Source organism: Antechinus flavipes, chromosome 6, assembly GCF_016432865.1.
Source record: "Antechinus flavipes isolate AdamAnt ecotype Samford, QLD, Australia chromosome 6, AdamAnt_v2, whole genome shotgun sequence".
NCBI lineage: Eukaryota > Metazoa > Chordata > Mammalia > Dasyuromorphia > Dasyuridae > Antechinus > Antechinus flavipes.
The window spans coordinates 122,306,959-122,322,454 of NC_067403.1; the positions used below are offsets into that span (position 1 = coordinate 122,306,959).

Below are 15,496 nucleotides of genomic sequence, written 5' to 3' on the forward strand. Positions count from 1 at the left end.
AAACTTAACTCGTAACAAGGCCAGCTGAATTTCTGAACTAAGTTCAGATGCAAAGTACCATGACTTTTAGGCAGTGACAGGACAAAATCAATTAATTATAAATAGGATCAGTTAAAAAAAAAACTATAGAATCAATCTAGTCATTTTACTAGAAAAACGTATAGTTTTAGACTCAGTCACTTAATTCGAGAGAGTCAGAGCTATCAAAGTTCATTGTTTCAATAACCAAGGAAAAATATTTCCAAGTTGGCATTTTGCTTCCTTTGAATAAAGGCCTTGAAGTAGATCCTTAGAGGACTAGTGTATCTAAATTTAGAGAGGGTTATAATTTAAAAAATAATAATAATTGACCCCTAGGAGAGGATTATTTTTGTCTATGGTAATTGCTGAAAACTGCCCAATAAGGCATGGAGGGTTTTTGATATAGAACTAGCATTTAGCAAATGTTAAGATTCTTAAATTATCAAATTATCTTGTTGGATGAATTCATGGTAGCTGAGGGAACCAGAAGTGAATGGGATTTTGAAAATGCTGAGTCTGCCGGCCTCATGTGTGTGTGAGTTGGCGATACTCTGCAGTTTATCCATTGCTCCCATGTCTCCCTTAACTGGTTGTTATCTGTTGCTCCACCAACAGGCAAAGAGACTGCTGCGATGAAAGCTGATCTCCTGAGAGCCAGGAATATGAAAAGATACATTAACCAGTTGACTGTGGCCAAGAAACAGTGTGAGAAAAGAATTCGACTTCTGGGAGGACCTGCTTATGATCAGCAAGAAGATGGGGTCTCGGATGAGGGAGAAGGGCCTCAGGGCCAGAAGGTAAAACTTTGATTGTTCTCAGTCTTTATGTGTGTCCCATTTCACATTCAGGTGGTTATGAACGCAGATATCATTTAGACATAGAACACAGAACATAGAAATTCTGAGTCCCACATTTCTCCTTTGACCCAAATGTCACCATTGCCTGTCTTCCCCCATTTCTGATGAAGTAGCAGGTGTGATGACATTTTATGTACATTTTCCTTTTACTGTTCCTCTTTGTGGATCACAGATATCAATATGCCCTCAAGCAGCCCTTACATTGCAAAAGTGGCCCAACCAGTGGAGATATATTGATTCTAATTGGTAACAAGTCAATTTCCTGAGAGTCAAGAATGTGAAAAGGAACATTAACTAGCTGCCTGTGACAACAGGTAGGAAAAGAGAAGAGAGCTTATTTGGGATGTTTGGGTTTGAGGCTAAAAATTTAAAGTCTTTGGGGCCATACAACCTAATTATAAGTAGGAGACCTCATAGACAAGTTGTTTACTCTCTTATCTGATTGTTATTTATATAGTCAAGATCCTCTTCCTGCCATGTCCGTGTGACATATGGACAGAAAAATCCATCAAGGGATGCTTGGTTGTGCATTTATTGTTCTTGTTACTAGGGGATGGGACAAGGATAATCAAAAGTACTTAACTTTTTATGTGTCATGAATCCCTTTGGCAATCTAAGGAAGTCTGTTGACCCCTTCTCAGGATCATATTTTTAAATATATGGAATAAAATGTACAAGATTACAAAGGAAACACATCATATCAAAATACAGTTATCAACATTCTCCGATTGATAAATGGTCAAAGGATATGAACAGACAATTTTCAGATAATGAAATTAAAGGCATTTATAGTTATATGAAAAAATGCTCTAAATCACTATTGATTAGAGAAATGCAAATTAAAACAATTCTGAAATACTACCTCACACCTCTCAAATTAGCTGAGATGACAGGAAAGCATAATCATAAATGTTGGAGGGAATGTGGAAGTTGTGAAATGATCTAACCATTCTGGAGAGCAATTTCAAACTACATCCAAAGGGCTATAAAACTGCATATTCTTTGACCCAGCAGTATAATTACTACGTCTGTATTCCAAGGAAATCATAAAGGAGGGAAATATGACCCACATATGCAAAAATGTTTATCTTTTTGTGGTAGCAAAGAATTGGAAAAGTAGTCGATGCCCATCAATTGGGGAATGGCTGAACAAGTTGTGGTATATGAAGGTAATGGAATATTATTGTTCTATAAAAAAATAATGAATAAGCTGATTATGGAAAGGCCTGGAAAGATTTACATGAGTTGATGCTGAGGAAACAAGCAAACGAACTAGGAAGAAATATACATTGTACACAATAACAGCAAGAATGTGTGTTGATCAATTATGAAAGCTTGATTCTTCTCAGTAGTTCAGTGATCCAAAGCAATCCCAATAGACTTTGGACAAAAAATACCATCTGTATCCAGAAAAAGAAGTAAGGAGACTGAATGTAAATCAACATATCACTTCTTTTTTTCTGTTTTTTTATTTCTCTTTTGGTTTTTCCCATTTGCTCTGATTTTTCTCTCCCAACATAATTCATAAAACAATGTGTATTAAAAATAAACAAAAAATACAATTACCAAAGTATTTTAAAATATTTCCTCTAATATAAAGTAAATGGGAAAACTGAGAAGCAGTTGATACTATTTTCTTAAAGGATTATATAGAATTTTGGCATTTTTGAGCTCAAGTTCTATCTTTGCTTTTATCTTTGTATTTTTAACATTTATCACAGTGTTTGACTTAGTAGATAATTATTGAATGAATGAATGTTGGTTGATCTGGCGTTGTCAATAGAGCAGAGTGACTCAGTCTCAGACTATACTGGCTTTATGACCCTGGGCAAGTCACTTAACCATTATCTGCCTCAGTTTTTTCAGCTATACAATAGGGATAATAATAAGCATCTACCTTCCAGGGGTGTTATATAAAAGCTCAAATGAGGTAATATTTAAGTGCTTGGTAGGAGTGCCTACACATAGTAAGTTCTATTTAAATACTTATTCCCTTCCTGCTCCCTTTCCTCTCTTGTCCCTTGGTTTCTTTCCCAGGGAGACTGGCAAAGATGTTAGTTTTCTATTGAAAAGGTCAAGAAATCAATTGATTTGTTTGGGGGCTTGCAATGAAAAGTGTTTGGAGCCTGAGGTGACAGCCAAAATCATTCTGCCAGTGCTCTTAATCTGCTTGTACTTGGCCCATTAAACTCATCAATTTCTTGATTTAAGAGCTTGAAAATCTGTGACATAAGTGCAATGGATCACCCTGGATATATTTTTGTACACTGGGAAACAGAGGTACTTTAGTTCAAAAATAAATAAAGGATTCTGTTCCACAAGTTCTAGTTTTAGGAGAGTTCTACATTACCTACTTAGGTAATGACACATGAAAATGAGAGGTAGAGAAGCAGATGGGTAGGGATGCTTCCAACATTATCTGAATAATTTTTTTTTCCATGTAGTCAGTTATATGACCATATTAGTTGACCTTGGAGGCTAACAGTAGTTTTCGCTTTTCCTTTATCTAAGTATTTTTAAACTATATTAAATTCTTTAGTAAGCATATCACAAATGTTTCCTTATTTAATTAGAAGAAAGCCCTTTTAAAATTATAAACTCATAAGATTTGATGCTGGACAGGATCCTTTGAGGGATATATTGACTTGGAGAATCACATATAGTCCTAACACTATCCATTTTTTATTTTTTTGATTTAATTTGTAAAAATAATTCCCAATGACATTTTTGAATAGTATTTTATTTTTTCCAAATACATGTAAAGAAAGTTTTCAACATTGATTGCTGTGTTCCAACTTTGTGTTCCAAATCTTTCTCCCTCCCTCCCTAATCTCTCCTTCCCCAAGACTGCAAGCAGTCTGATACAAGTTAAACATGTGCAATTCTTTTAAATATATTTCCATGTTTGTCATGTTGTGCAAGAAAAATCAGATCAAAAGGAGGGAAAAAACATGAAAAAAAAACCCAAGCAAACAAACAAACAACAACCAAAAAAGGTGAAAAAACTATGCTTTGATTCACAGTCACTCCCCATTCTCTCTCTGGATACAGATGACATTTTTTATTTACATTTTATTCTTATTTGGGCCATACTCATCATGTGGGCTGCACAAGGCAGCATGTGTGACATTTCTGGACTAGATATCTTGGACTCTTTTTCCACTATAACCCATTGCCTTTATTATATGTTTCATACATATACAACGAGTTAGTTTTGCATAAAGGAAAACCATCTGGACCCTCATTGTCAGGCCGATTATGTACATAGTACCTTGAGAGAGATATCATGACTTACTGGGTGGAGAGCTTGTATTGAAACCAAGAAGACCTGTGACCACTTGTGAGACATACTGATTGCTCTGAGCCAGTTGTTTGATCTCACAATGTCTTTATGGTGCAGAGATGGTGCTGCTTTGCATGGATTGAAACTGTTTCCTCACACAGGTGTTCCTTAAGCAAATGAAAGCACAAGTCTAGTCCCCATCTCCCATCCCTACTAAAGAATAATTTGGACATTTGAATTTCCTCGAGTAGGTTCATCAATGAATATGACAGACAACACATTCTTTGGCGTGGTTTAGTGAAAATTCACTGGCCTAATAAACAGGAGAGTCAGATTCTGGTCCTGTTTCTTCCTAATTAGTTTTATGGACCCAGGTAAGTCATTGAAAGCTTGGGCTAACTAAAAATGGCATTATCAAATGTACAGTGAATACTTTTTGAATAATAAGAAAATGCAAGATATGTTGTCTGGGAGCTTTTAGGCTCATAGGTTTAAAAAAAATGAAAGAGATACTCTATAAACATACACTTTTTTAATGCAACCATGACTTGTTGGGAGTTAATTATCTTTACAGTCTTTTAGCTTTACCTGCTTTTTAACCTAGTTTCTTAAAGCCAATCCTTTGGTCCTTGCTAATGTGAATTATACTATTTTATCTACGTCGAAATGCAGGAAATGGATCCAAAGGCTCAGTTCCTCTACACTATCAAAAAATAACTCCCTCTTCCCTCCCCTCAGAAAAAAATTGAAATTCATACAATGACTTCCTGTGTTTTGTATTTTGCTGTGTTTTCGATGTTTTCCTGTTGAGTCCTACCACATATATAAACAGCCCCTTTTAGATTCAAACTTTGAGTCCTCCTATGTTGCCTGGAATGATTTCTTAATGTTTTTATCAGACTTCTAATGGTTGATTTCTTTATTTCCTCAATTTTGCTCCACATTCATGTCAGCAGTTCTATTTTTTGTCACTCTTCTCTTAATGAATGTATTCCAAATAAAATGTTTGGCAAGGTCACTGAAGTAGCTTTGAGAAAGTGACTGTTCAAGGGGCTAGAGACAATTCAGATTTCCAAAGCAGAAACAAAAGATGAGTATTAATATGAATGATGTATGAGTGTCTGTTTCAAAGCAAAATTTGTGAATCCCATAGTTGCTGTGGTTTAAAGGGAAATTCCATAGCATATAAGCATGATCTGTGTTCACTTGGTTACTTGACTCTCCATCTATCAGATTCTTGCCTGGGTGATTGAATTTACGTTAATCTTATTTTCTTCCAGAATAGAATATAAGATCCTTGAAGCAGTAAACTGTTTCATCTGTCTTTGTCTAGCACCCAGAATAAAAATTTAATAAATACTTGTGGATTGATTCCAGTTTAGTTCAAACATATATTAAGTATCTACCATGTTCAAAGCGCTAGACTGGTGTGGTGAGATATAAAGTTTGGGTGAGACATTGTCTATGCCCTCATGGAATTTCCATTGTAGAAGGACAATAAAGTACATTGCAAATGATCATACTTCAAGACTTCAATGGTTCGGGACAACTAGGTGGCACAGTGGATAGAGCATCAGCCCTGAAGGACCTGAGTTCAAATCTGGTCTCAGACACTTAGCACTTACTAGCTGTGTGACCCTGGGTAAGTCACTTAACCCTGATTGCCTCAGCAAAAAAAACAAAACAAAAAAAAAACCCCACCAAAGTGGTTCCATGTTAAATCCATCCAGTGATATCGTTAAAAGCCTATTGATATTTCTTCATCCTGTCAGACTCTTGTCTCTGTCCTCTCCTCATAAATCCTCCACAAAGAAGGAAATATGAGGAAAAGTTCATGAACCTTATTCTCATTGGAATTGGCTCATGGAGAGAAATACACACTGAATTGGATATAGAGAGCAATTTGGAACTATCCCCAAAGATTCAGCAATATCACTGCTATGTCTCTATCTCAAAGAGGTAAAAAAACAAAAAACAAAATGACCCATATCTACAAAAATATCTGTAGCAGCTCTTTTAGTGATGGCAAAGAATTGGAAATTGAGGTGATGTCCATCAATTGGGGAATTACTGAACATGTTTTTTGTATATGATTATGATGGAATACTATTGTGCTATAAGAAATGAACAGGATACACTCAGAAAAATCTGGAAACATATATATGAATTCATGCAAAGTAAAATAAACAAATCCAGGAGAACATTCTCTATAGTAACAGCAATATTTTATGATGATCAGTTGTGAATGACTTAGCTATTCTTCGCTATACACTGATCCAAGACAATTCTGAAGAACTTTTGATGCTTTCCATCTCCAGAGTAAGAACTGATGGAGTCTGAATGCATATTGAAGTATGCTTTTTCTTTACTTTGTTTTCTTTTGTTTTGTCTGCATTTTCTTTCACAACATGACTAACATGGAAATATGTTTTGCCTAAATGCAAATTCTTTCTTTCTCAATGAGAGGGAAAGTGAGAGAAGGAAGGGGAGGATTTGGAACTCAAAAACTTTTTAAAGCAAATGTTAAAAATTGTTTTGACATATAATTGGGGGAACGTTAAAATACTAAATAAAAGGAGAAATGAGGGGGAAAAAATCCTCCATGGAAGAATCCACCCACTTCATTAGAAGTTTCCCTGAGTTATATATTTGAATCCTCCCTGATATTTTGCTGGACACACATTATAATGTTCTTTTTTGTTTTATTTCACTTTATTTTGTATTGCTTTTCTGTTTTTCCTTTTGTTTATTCTGTTCCTTCAAATAAAATAAATTTGAAAAAAAAACATAAAAAAGCTTTTCCCTTAAATGGATACCAGAAGAGCATCCAACCTAATTGTCATCCTCATATAGATTATTATAGCATACAGTGTTTTATAAATGGATTAGAAAAGTGCCATGCAAAGTAAATACTATTTTAGATCTCAGGGAGAGAAAAGTTTGATCAGAGAAGGCTTCCTGGAAGATCTGGTTTTTAAGTATAGGCATGAATTCATTGAAGGAGAGTGAAGATAGTGAGCCACAAGTTTGTATATGTATAGCAAAAGATGTGTTTAGTAACTGGAACAGAGATTAGATAAGAGTGTAGCATAAAATGAGGTATGTGTTGGTGTCATATTGTGGAAGGCTTTGAATGCCAGGGAAAGTAGACTAAATGAAAACAGCAATTAAATGTTCACTGTGTCAAACACAATGATAAGTACTGGGAATATAAATACAAAAAGTGAGCAGTTTTTGCTCTTAAGCTCATACTCCTTTGAGAAAAGGGCACTTGGTCTTCAATGAAAAGTGGAGATATGGAAGAATTGATTGACATTCCCTTCCCATTAACAATGAGAGCATTGATTTGATTATGGTTCCTAGAACAAGAGGTGGAAAGTGGAAGCAGTGTGTGTGTGTATATGGTAGTAGGAAGAACCATGTAAAGTAGCAAAGTAGAGGGAAAGAAGATGGTCAGACTGATTGGCTAGGTAGGGACTGGTAAAGTCAATTTACTCAGTAGGCAAAAGGAACAGATCCTCATTTGTTAAAGACAGCACCCAAGTGTGAAACGCAGAAAGCCTAAAAAGGATTTAAGGGAATATACCATCAAGGGATGGGTAAATGCTCTGAAGCCCCCATAGCTGTGAATCATAACACATTTGAAGGAATTGCAAATCAGCCCTTACTGATGTTGCTTGTGAATTGGGAAATAAATTGATGGCAAGAGAGAAGAGGAGAAAGGTCAGAGAAAGCAACTACCTCTCAGTCTCCTTATATTGTTATCCTTTCACATTAAGGGATCTATTCTGCTGGTCAGAAGTAGATCCCCAGCAGCCACTAGCAAATGGCTCCTGTAACACTTATTTCTCTTGTGATGACATGTTTTACCTACTGAGACTTGTAGTATTCCACTTGATTCTTACAGAGAATTTGAGCTCTTGTTTGCTTGATGCCTACTGGATTCCATTCCTGCCAAGCTAGTCTTGGCTTCTCTAGCTAGCCTTATCACATTTCTGCTTTTATCCTGCTATTTTATTTCTGCTTTTCATACTGTGCAACCTCCCATGTGAATCAAACAATCTTAGCGATCCTACTGCTGCCCTTAGTAGTTGTCTGACCCTGGGTGAGATCATTAATCCTCAATTTCCTCTTCTACGTATGGGGGAAATAATACTTAGATAGATTACCTCCCCAGGTTGTTGTGAGGAGAGCATCTTGGAAACCTATGTGTAAACACACATATATACATATACACATGCTATTATTGTTGGAGATAAATAAAATGCCTTAAGAATTGAGAATGCATTTATAAGAAGGAAACATTTGGAATAAAATAATAAAGAAAGATAATGCATCCTGAGAGCAGTTCTCTTTCCCACACAAAACAAACCTAGATCTCACTAGTTTTTTTTCCAAGCAGCTGAGTCTTAGTTAACATGGATCTGAGAGCAGCTCACTGGACTGACTTCTAAAGCTGAGCTCAAGAAAGGGCTAAGCTGCTTCCCATTGATCACTGTTCTGTGGCTCTTACTTTCTGCTTTGATCATGTGTGGAACCTTGTACCTCCCAACTCTCCTTAAGGCTCTTAGTTCTTTCAGCTAATGAAAGAACGATGCAGAACATTCTTTTTATTTCTCCTTTTTTTTTTTTTTTTTTTTTTTTTTTAAATGGAGTCTAGGCAGAAGCTACCACTTGCATGCTGAACTGCTATTTTTGTAGGCAGGCTGATATTTTTCATGTTTTTACTGCCATTTCTTAAACACAAGTCATGTTAAGTTGTCCCCAGACTATTGCTTTTTTGTATCAGTTTCCCTATAGCAATTTCCTGGCTACCTGCAAGAGAGAAGTTCTTTCTGTAATTCATGTGGAACATCTGTGCTGTAAGGCAGAGTGCCCATTCCCAGTTGATTTTATGATCTAAGCTTCAAGACTAACTCTATGGACTGCAGTTTGGCTACTCAAAAATTACCTAGAGAGAGCCTTGTGGTCACAGCACTCCCCTGGTCATAAAAGATATTAAAGAGGAACATAAGCTATACTTTAGTCCTTGAAATTTAGTGCTCCCTTTCCTGGAGAAATGGCACTCAGTGGAATGAAGATGTAAAAGTGAGAAAGAAAAGAGTAACTTAACTCAAAGAGAACAGAAAAAGAACACCCCAGCCTCTGACATATATGGGTTATATAATCCTGGTCTAGTGACAACCTCTCCATGCTCCAGAAAACTCTAAGACTATAGGTTACAGAAAAGGTGCTGACTGCATTGTAGGAGTTCAGTAAAATCTCCTTGAAGCCTTTCTGATTCCCAAATGCTGGCACTGTATCTCCCAAACTACCTTGTCTTTATCTTGTATGTATTTGTATCTACTTTTCTTTTAATACATATATATATATACACACACACACACATATACATACACATATGTATACATATAATACAATGCCTATAAATACATATATACACATGTTTGTATGTACACATGATATTTATACATATATTATGTTTTTAATATATGTACATATATAGTGTATTGTGTTTACATATGCTATTCAAGTAAAAATTACTGTTTTTCATGTTTATATCTTTGCTGCTTTACCACAATGACTGTTGCATAGCAGGTGCAAAATAAATATTGTTGATTGATTGCTTATTTAATAGAGGGCAATTAATATATGCTTGTTGTTTGATTGCCCAGTTTTTGGCTAAACACTAGGGATATAAATACAAAAGTTAGAGTCCCTATGTCAAGAAGCTTATATTTAAATTTGGAGAGACAACACATATAGAAGGTTGGTGGTCAGGAAAAGAGGAAAGGAATCTGAGGAGTCACAGAGGTAAAGCATAGCTGAATCATAAGATAGTCAGTTAACATGTAAGATTTTGAGTTCCAATTTTTTTTCTCCCTTACTTCTCTCTCCCAGACAGCAAGTCCTTTTAAACATATTTCCCTATGTCATGTTGTGAAAGAAAAATGAATACAAAAGAGAAAAATCACAAAAGAAAAAAAGCAAACCAAAAAAAGGTGAAAATTGTATGCTTTGATCTGTAGTTCTCTTTCTGGATTCGATGGCATTTTCCATCCCAAATCTATTGGAATTGTCTCAGATCATTGTATTGCTGAGGAGAGCTAAGTCTGTGATAGTTGATCATCACTTAATCTTGCAGTTACTGTGTATAATGTTCTCCTGGTTCTGCTCACTTTTACTAAGCATCAGTTCATGTAAATCTTTCCAGGCTTTTCTTTTTTTTTTTTCTTTCAGAGATTATAATAGTTTCTTTATATCAATGCTCTTCAATATTGATTCATTTTTATCTACTTTTTTCTTTCTCAATTTTAGCTTTCTTGTTTTTTTTTTAATTTTTAATAGCTTTTTATTTACAAATTATATGCATGGGTAATTTTACAGCATTGACAATTGCCAGATCTTTTGTTCCAATTTTTCCCCTCTTTCTCCCTCTCTCCCCACCCCTCCCCCCCAGATGGCAGGATGACCAATACATGTTAAATATGTTAAAGTATAAATTAAATACAAAATAAGTATACATGTCCAAACAGTTATTTTGCTGTATAAAAAGAATCGGACTCTGAAATATTATACACTTAGCCTGTGAAGGAAATCCAAAATACAGGTGGGCAAAAATATAGGGATTGGGAATTCAATTTTCTTAGTCATCTCCCAGAGTTCTTTCACTGGGTTTAGCTGGTTCAGTTCATTACTGCTCCATTGGAACTGATTTGGTTCATCTCATTGCTGAAGATGGCCAGATCCATCAGCATTGATCATCATATAGTATTGTTGTTGAAGTATATGATGATCTCCTTTTCCAGGCTTTTCTAAAATCAATCTGTTCAACATTTCTTTAATTTAATTTTTAAAAATTAAATTAAATTTAATTTTTCTAGTTTTTTTAAAATTTAATTTAATTTTTTCCTAGTAAATGTATTTATTTTTAATAAATGTTGCTTTATGAATCATATTGGGGGAGAAAGAGAAATCAGATCAAAGGGGAAAAACCATGGGAGACATTAAAAAAAAGAAAACAGAAAAAAAAAGAAGTGAACATAGCATGGATTGATTTACATTCAGTATCCTTAGTTCTTTTTCTGGATGCAGTTGGCATTTTCTATCCAAAGTCTATTAAGATTGCTTTGGATCACTGAACCACTGAGGAGTACCAAGTCTTTCATAGTTGATCATTGCACATTCTTGCTGTTATTGTGTTCAATGTATTCCTCATTCTGTTTCACTCAGCATCAGTTCGTATAAAGTTTTTCAGGCCCTTCTAAAATCAACTTGTTCATAATTTTTTTACAGAACAATAATATTTCGTTATCATAACTTGGTCAGCTATTCCTCAGAATTTTATTTTTTTCATCATTTCTTATAGAAGAATAATATTCCATCATGTTCTTATACCATGACCTATTCTTATATCATGACTGGGGTTGGAGAGGAGCACTCTTGGAGGAAGCCCTCAAGCCCTCTCTCAGAGACAAGAGAGATTCATTCCATTTTCCACTTGGCTGGCTAGAGGTTGAAGAAAGCAGGGGCAGAAGCTGCAAGAGCTCTTAGAACCAAGCAGAGAGATAGGCCTCAACTAACTGGGCTATTTTGGAAGGAGAAAATAAACATTTGCAGTTTTACCAACCGGCTGCATTTTGGGTGATTATTACTCTTAACTGAAACTAAGGCTGCCTCCAGAAAATCTCCCTGAAAAAACCTGCTTTCTCCCAGAGAGAACCTATTTTAAAGAAGAAAATCACCACAGTCTATGTCACAAGTCACTTAATATCCGTTTCCCTCAGTTTCTTCAAATGTAAAATAAATAATAGCACTTACCTCCTACAGTTGTTCTGTAGTTATAAAGAGATTGGCACAGTGCCTGACACCCAATGGGCATTCTATAAATGCTATGATGACAGTCAGTCTTTGTGATTATGAATAGCTACTTTACAATCACTCTTGAAACCCTTGATGAGAAAGAGAGAGAATGAGAGGGAGAGCCAATTTTTAAAAATCTTAAAGCTCTATATAAATGACTTCTTGTTATTTATGATAAAAGAAGATAGGAATAATATGAATAATTGAAGTTGCCAAACAATCAAAATTACACCATTCAGAAGCTTTATTATAGCCATTAACTTCAACCCGAGTCAAGCAGTACTCCCTCCTCCTCTTCTTCCTCCTCCTACTTTGTTTTGGAGATTAATTTTCTTCTCTCTTCTCTTAACTGACATGTTCTTAGTTTAGATGCTATTATAATTGCTTAGTAAAACAAAATGAAAAAAAAGCAGACATTTGAATAATTCATTGAGTAAATAAATTAGAAGTGTTTTTTTTTTTTTCTTGAGAAAGTGAGTTGGGCAAGTCATTTAGCTAAAGAATGATAGTAATGGAAAGCCTAGGTTGTGTATTCTCTCATAATATTCCTCCCTGTACTAAGGAAGTGCATCCCAACACCTGTGAGATCACGGATTTATCAAAATATTCCGAATATCTGTTCATAGTTATTTACACTGATAGAGAAGGCAAGAGGCATCAGAAATTTAAAAAAAAAAAGTACACACTGGCTTTGTCACTAAAGATTATTAGAAGTTTAAGACAAAAAACATTTTTAATTCAGTTTATCAAATTCAACAAATATTTGTTGAACACCAACTATGTGCATTGTATTATGTGCATTAAACACAACTATATATATATATATTATACTAAAAATTGGGAGTTCTAGGAGTTTTGTTGTTGTTATTCAGTCTTTTCAATTATGTCCAACTCTTTGTGACCCTATTTGGGATCTTCTTGGCAGAGATACTGGAGCTGTATTTGCCATTTCTTTCTCCAGCTCATTTAACAGATGAAGAAACTGAGGCAAACAGGATAAAGTAACTTGCCCAGGGTCACACAACTAGTAAATGTTTGAGGCTGCATTTGAACTTAGTTCTTCCTAATTCCAGGCCCAGTGTTCTATCCACTGTGCCATCTAAGCCACTCTGGGAGTCCAGAGACAAAAATTAAATGGTTAATGCCCTCAAGGAACTTATATTCTATTTGGGGGCATATGGTATAAAGGGAGAAACCACTAAAAACTGAGAGTAGAAGACATCTTGTAGAAAACTTTATAATGAAACAGAACCTATGAATGTTGGAATATTTACAAATTGTTAAATCATTAGAGTTGATAGAGACAATAATTATCTAATTTAGCATCTAATTATCTACTGAACCATGCTAAATCTAATGCTTGATCTAATCTTACAAGAAGATGTTTTGGGCCAGAACCTGAAACAAGGTACTAAGTAGAACTAATTGATACAATGCTTGTTTTCACACCTTTACTCATTGGAGTTCACAAGTTTAGGAGATTTCAGGGTTTAGTATGAGATATCCGAATTCACATCTCCCTTGAACCTCTTAGAGCCAGAGAGCATGCTGGGAGATATCCCACAATCCCGCTCTCTGATATATAAGAAGAAAGCAGAGGCCCAGTTAGGGGAGTTCAGCTGAATTAGATTGGAGAGGAGCATGCTGGGACAGACACAGAGCACTCTGGGAGATTGAGAGCCAGAAGCCCTCTCTCAGAGGCAAGAGAGAGTCATTTCATTTTCCACTTGGCTGGCTGAAGGCTGGAGAAAGCAGAGGCAGAAGCAAAGGATAATCTGCAAGAGCTCTTGGAACCAAGCAGAGAGATAGGCCTCAACCAACCGGGCTATTTTGGAAGGAGAAAATAAACATTTGCATTTTATCACCTGGTTGCATTTGAGGTGATTATTACTTTCAACTGCAACTAAGGCTGCCTCCAGAAAACTTCCCCAAGAAACCAACCTTCTCCCAGAGAGAACTATTATTTTAAAAGAAGAAAATCACCACATATGAGGAAGTGGAATATTCTAGGGAAGGAGCACAACTTGGACCAAGTCAAAGAGGTGGGAAATGGAGTACAGAATTGAAATAATAGCCAATGATGAGCTAGTTTTACTATAACTAAAGTAAGTGAAGAAGAGCAATGTGAAATAAGGATGGAAAGGTGGAGAATCAGATTTAGGAGAGTTTTAAATGTTCAGGCTAAAATTATATTTTTAATGAGAAGTAATATCCCTATTGCTTATATTATATATGTATGTAAAATATATATTATACTTATATAATAATGTATTTATTATGTAATTATGTAATATATATATATATATATATATATAAGTATACATACTTATATATATTAATATTAGCCCCTGAAGATTTTTGAGCAGAGCAGTAAAGCAGTCTACCCTGTAAATTATGGTATATGAATGTTATAGAATATTATTGTTCTGTAAGAAATGACCAGCAGGATGAATACAGAGAGGACTGGCGAGACTTACATGAACTGATGCTAAGTGAGATGAGCAGAACCAGGAGATCATTATACACTTCGACAACGATATTGTATGAGGACATATTTTGATGGAAGGGGATTTCTTTGACAAAGAGACCTGAGTTTCAATTGATAAATGACGGACAAAAGCAGCTACACCCAAAGAAAGAACACTGGGAAACGAATGTGAACTATCTGCATTTTTGTTTTTCTTCCCGGGTTATTTATACCTTCTGAATCCAATTCTCCCTATGCAACAAGAGAACTGTTCGGTTCTGCAAACATATATTGTATCTAGGATATACTGCAACATATCCAACATATAAAGGACTGCTTGCCATCTAGGGGAGGGGGTGGAGGGAGGAAGGGAAAAAAAAATTGGAACAGAAACGAGTGTCAATATAAAGTAATTATTAAATAAAAATTAAAAAAAACAAAACAAAACAAAACAAAACAAAAAAAAAAAAGCAGTCTACCCTGTGTTTTAGGAATATTAATAATTTGGATGCTTTGTGAAAGGTCAGCGATGTCTATTTCTTTTCTTCAACAAAGCAAGTATTATCAGGCAAGGACTTACTTGTTTAAAAGAGTTAATTGTATTGCTTCTGTCATCTAATAATTGCCTTCAGGAAGATAATATTGGAAATATTTTCGGATGATTTGTTACAAAACAGTATCAAACATAGAATTATTTACCTAATTGACTTTATACTTTGTAGACAAAATAAGCGTTTTCCTTGTTACTAATTCAGAGATAGGGAAATGAGATCTGAGGATTTATTTGAGAAATTTCTTCTAATGAATTGGCCTATAATAGATTACATTTACTTTTTCGTAATTTACTAGTTTTATCTCGTGTTTGTTTGTGGAATATCCTCAATGAAGTAATTCACTTTTTATTTATCTCTGGGCACCAAAAAAGAAAGGTAAATATCACTTAGGAAGCAGTATGGTACAGAGGAAAGAACACAGATGGAATTAGAAGCCCAGGACTCAAATTCT

At 35.1% G+C, this 15,496-nt stretch overlaps 1 protein-coding gene across 1 annotated transcript in view; it reads left to right on the forward strand.

Annotated features, from left to right (window-relative positions):
- The window catches only part of SNX25 (sorting nexin 25), a 291,635-nt gene that overhangs the window by 203,946 nt on the left and 72,193 nt on the right, over positions 1 to 15,496 (forward strand). Inside the window, 1 exon segment of the mRNA XM_051965470.1 lies at positions 637 to 818. Within this exon segment, the coding sequence (XP_051821430.1) occupies positions 637 to 818 (182 nt within the window).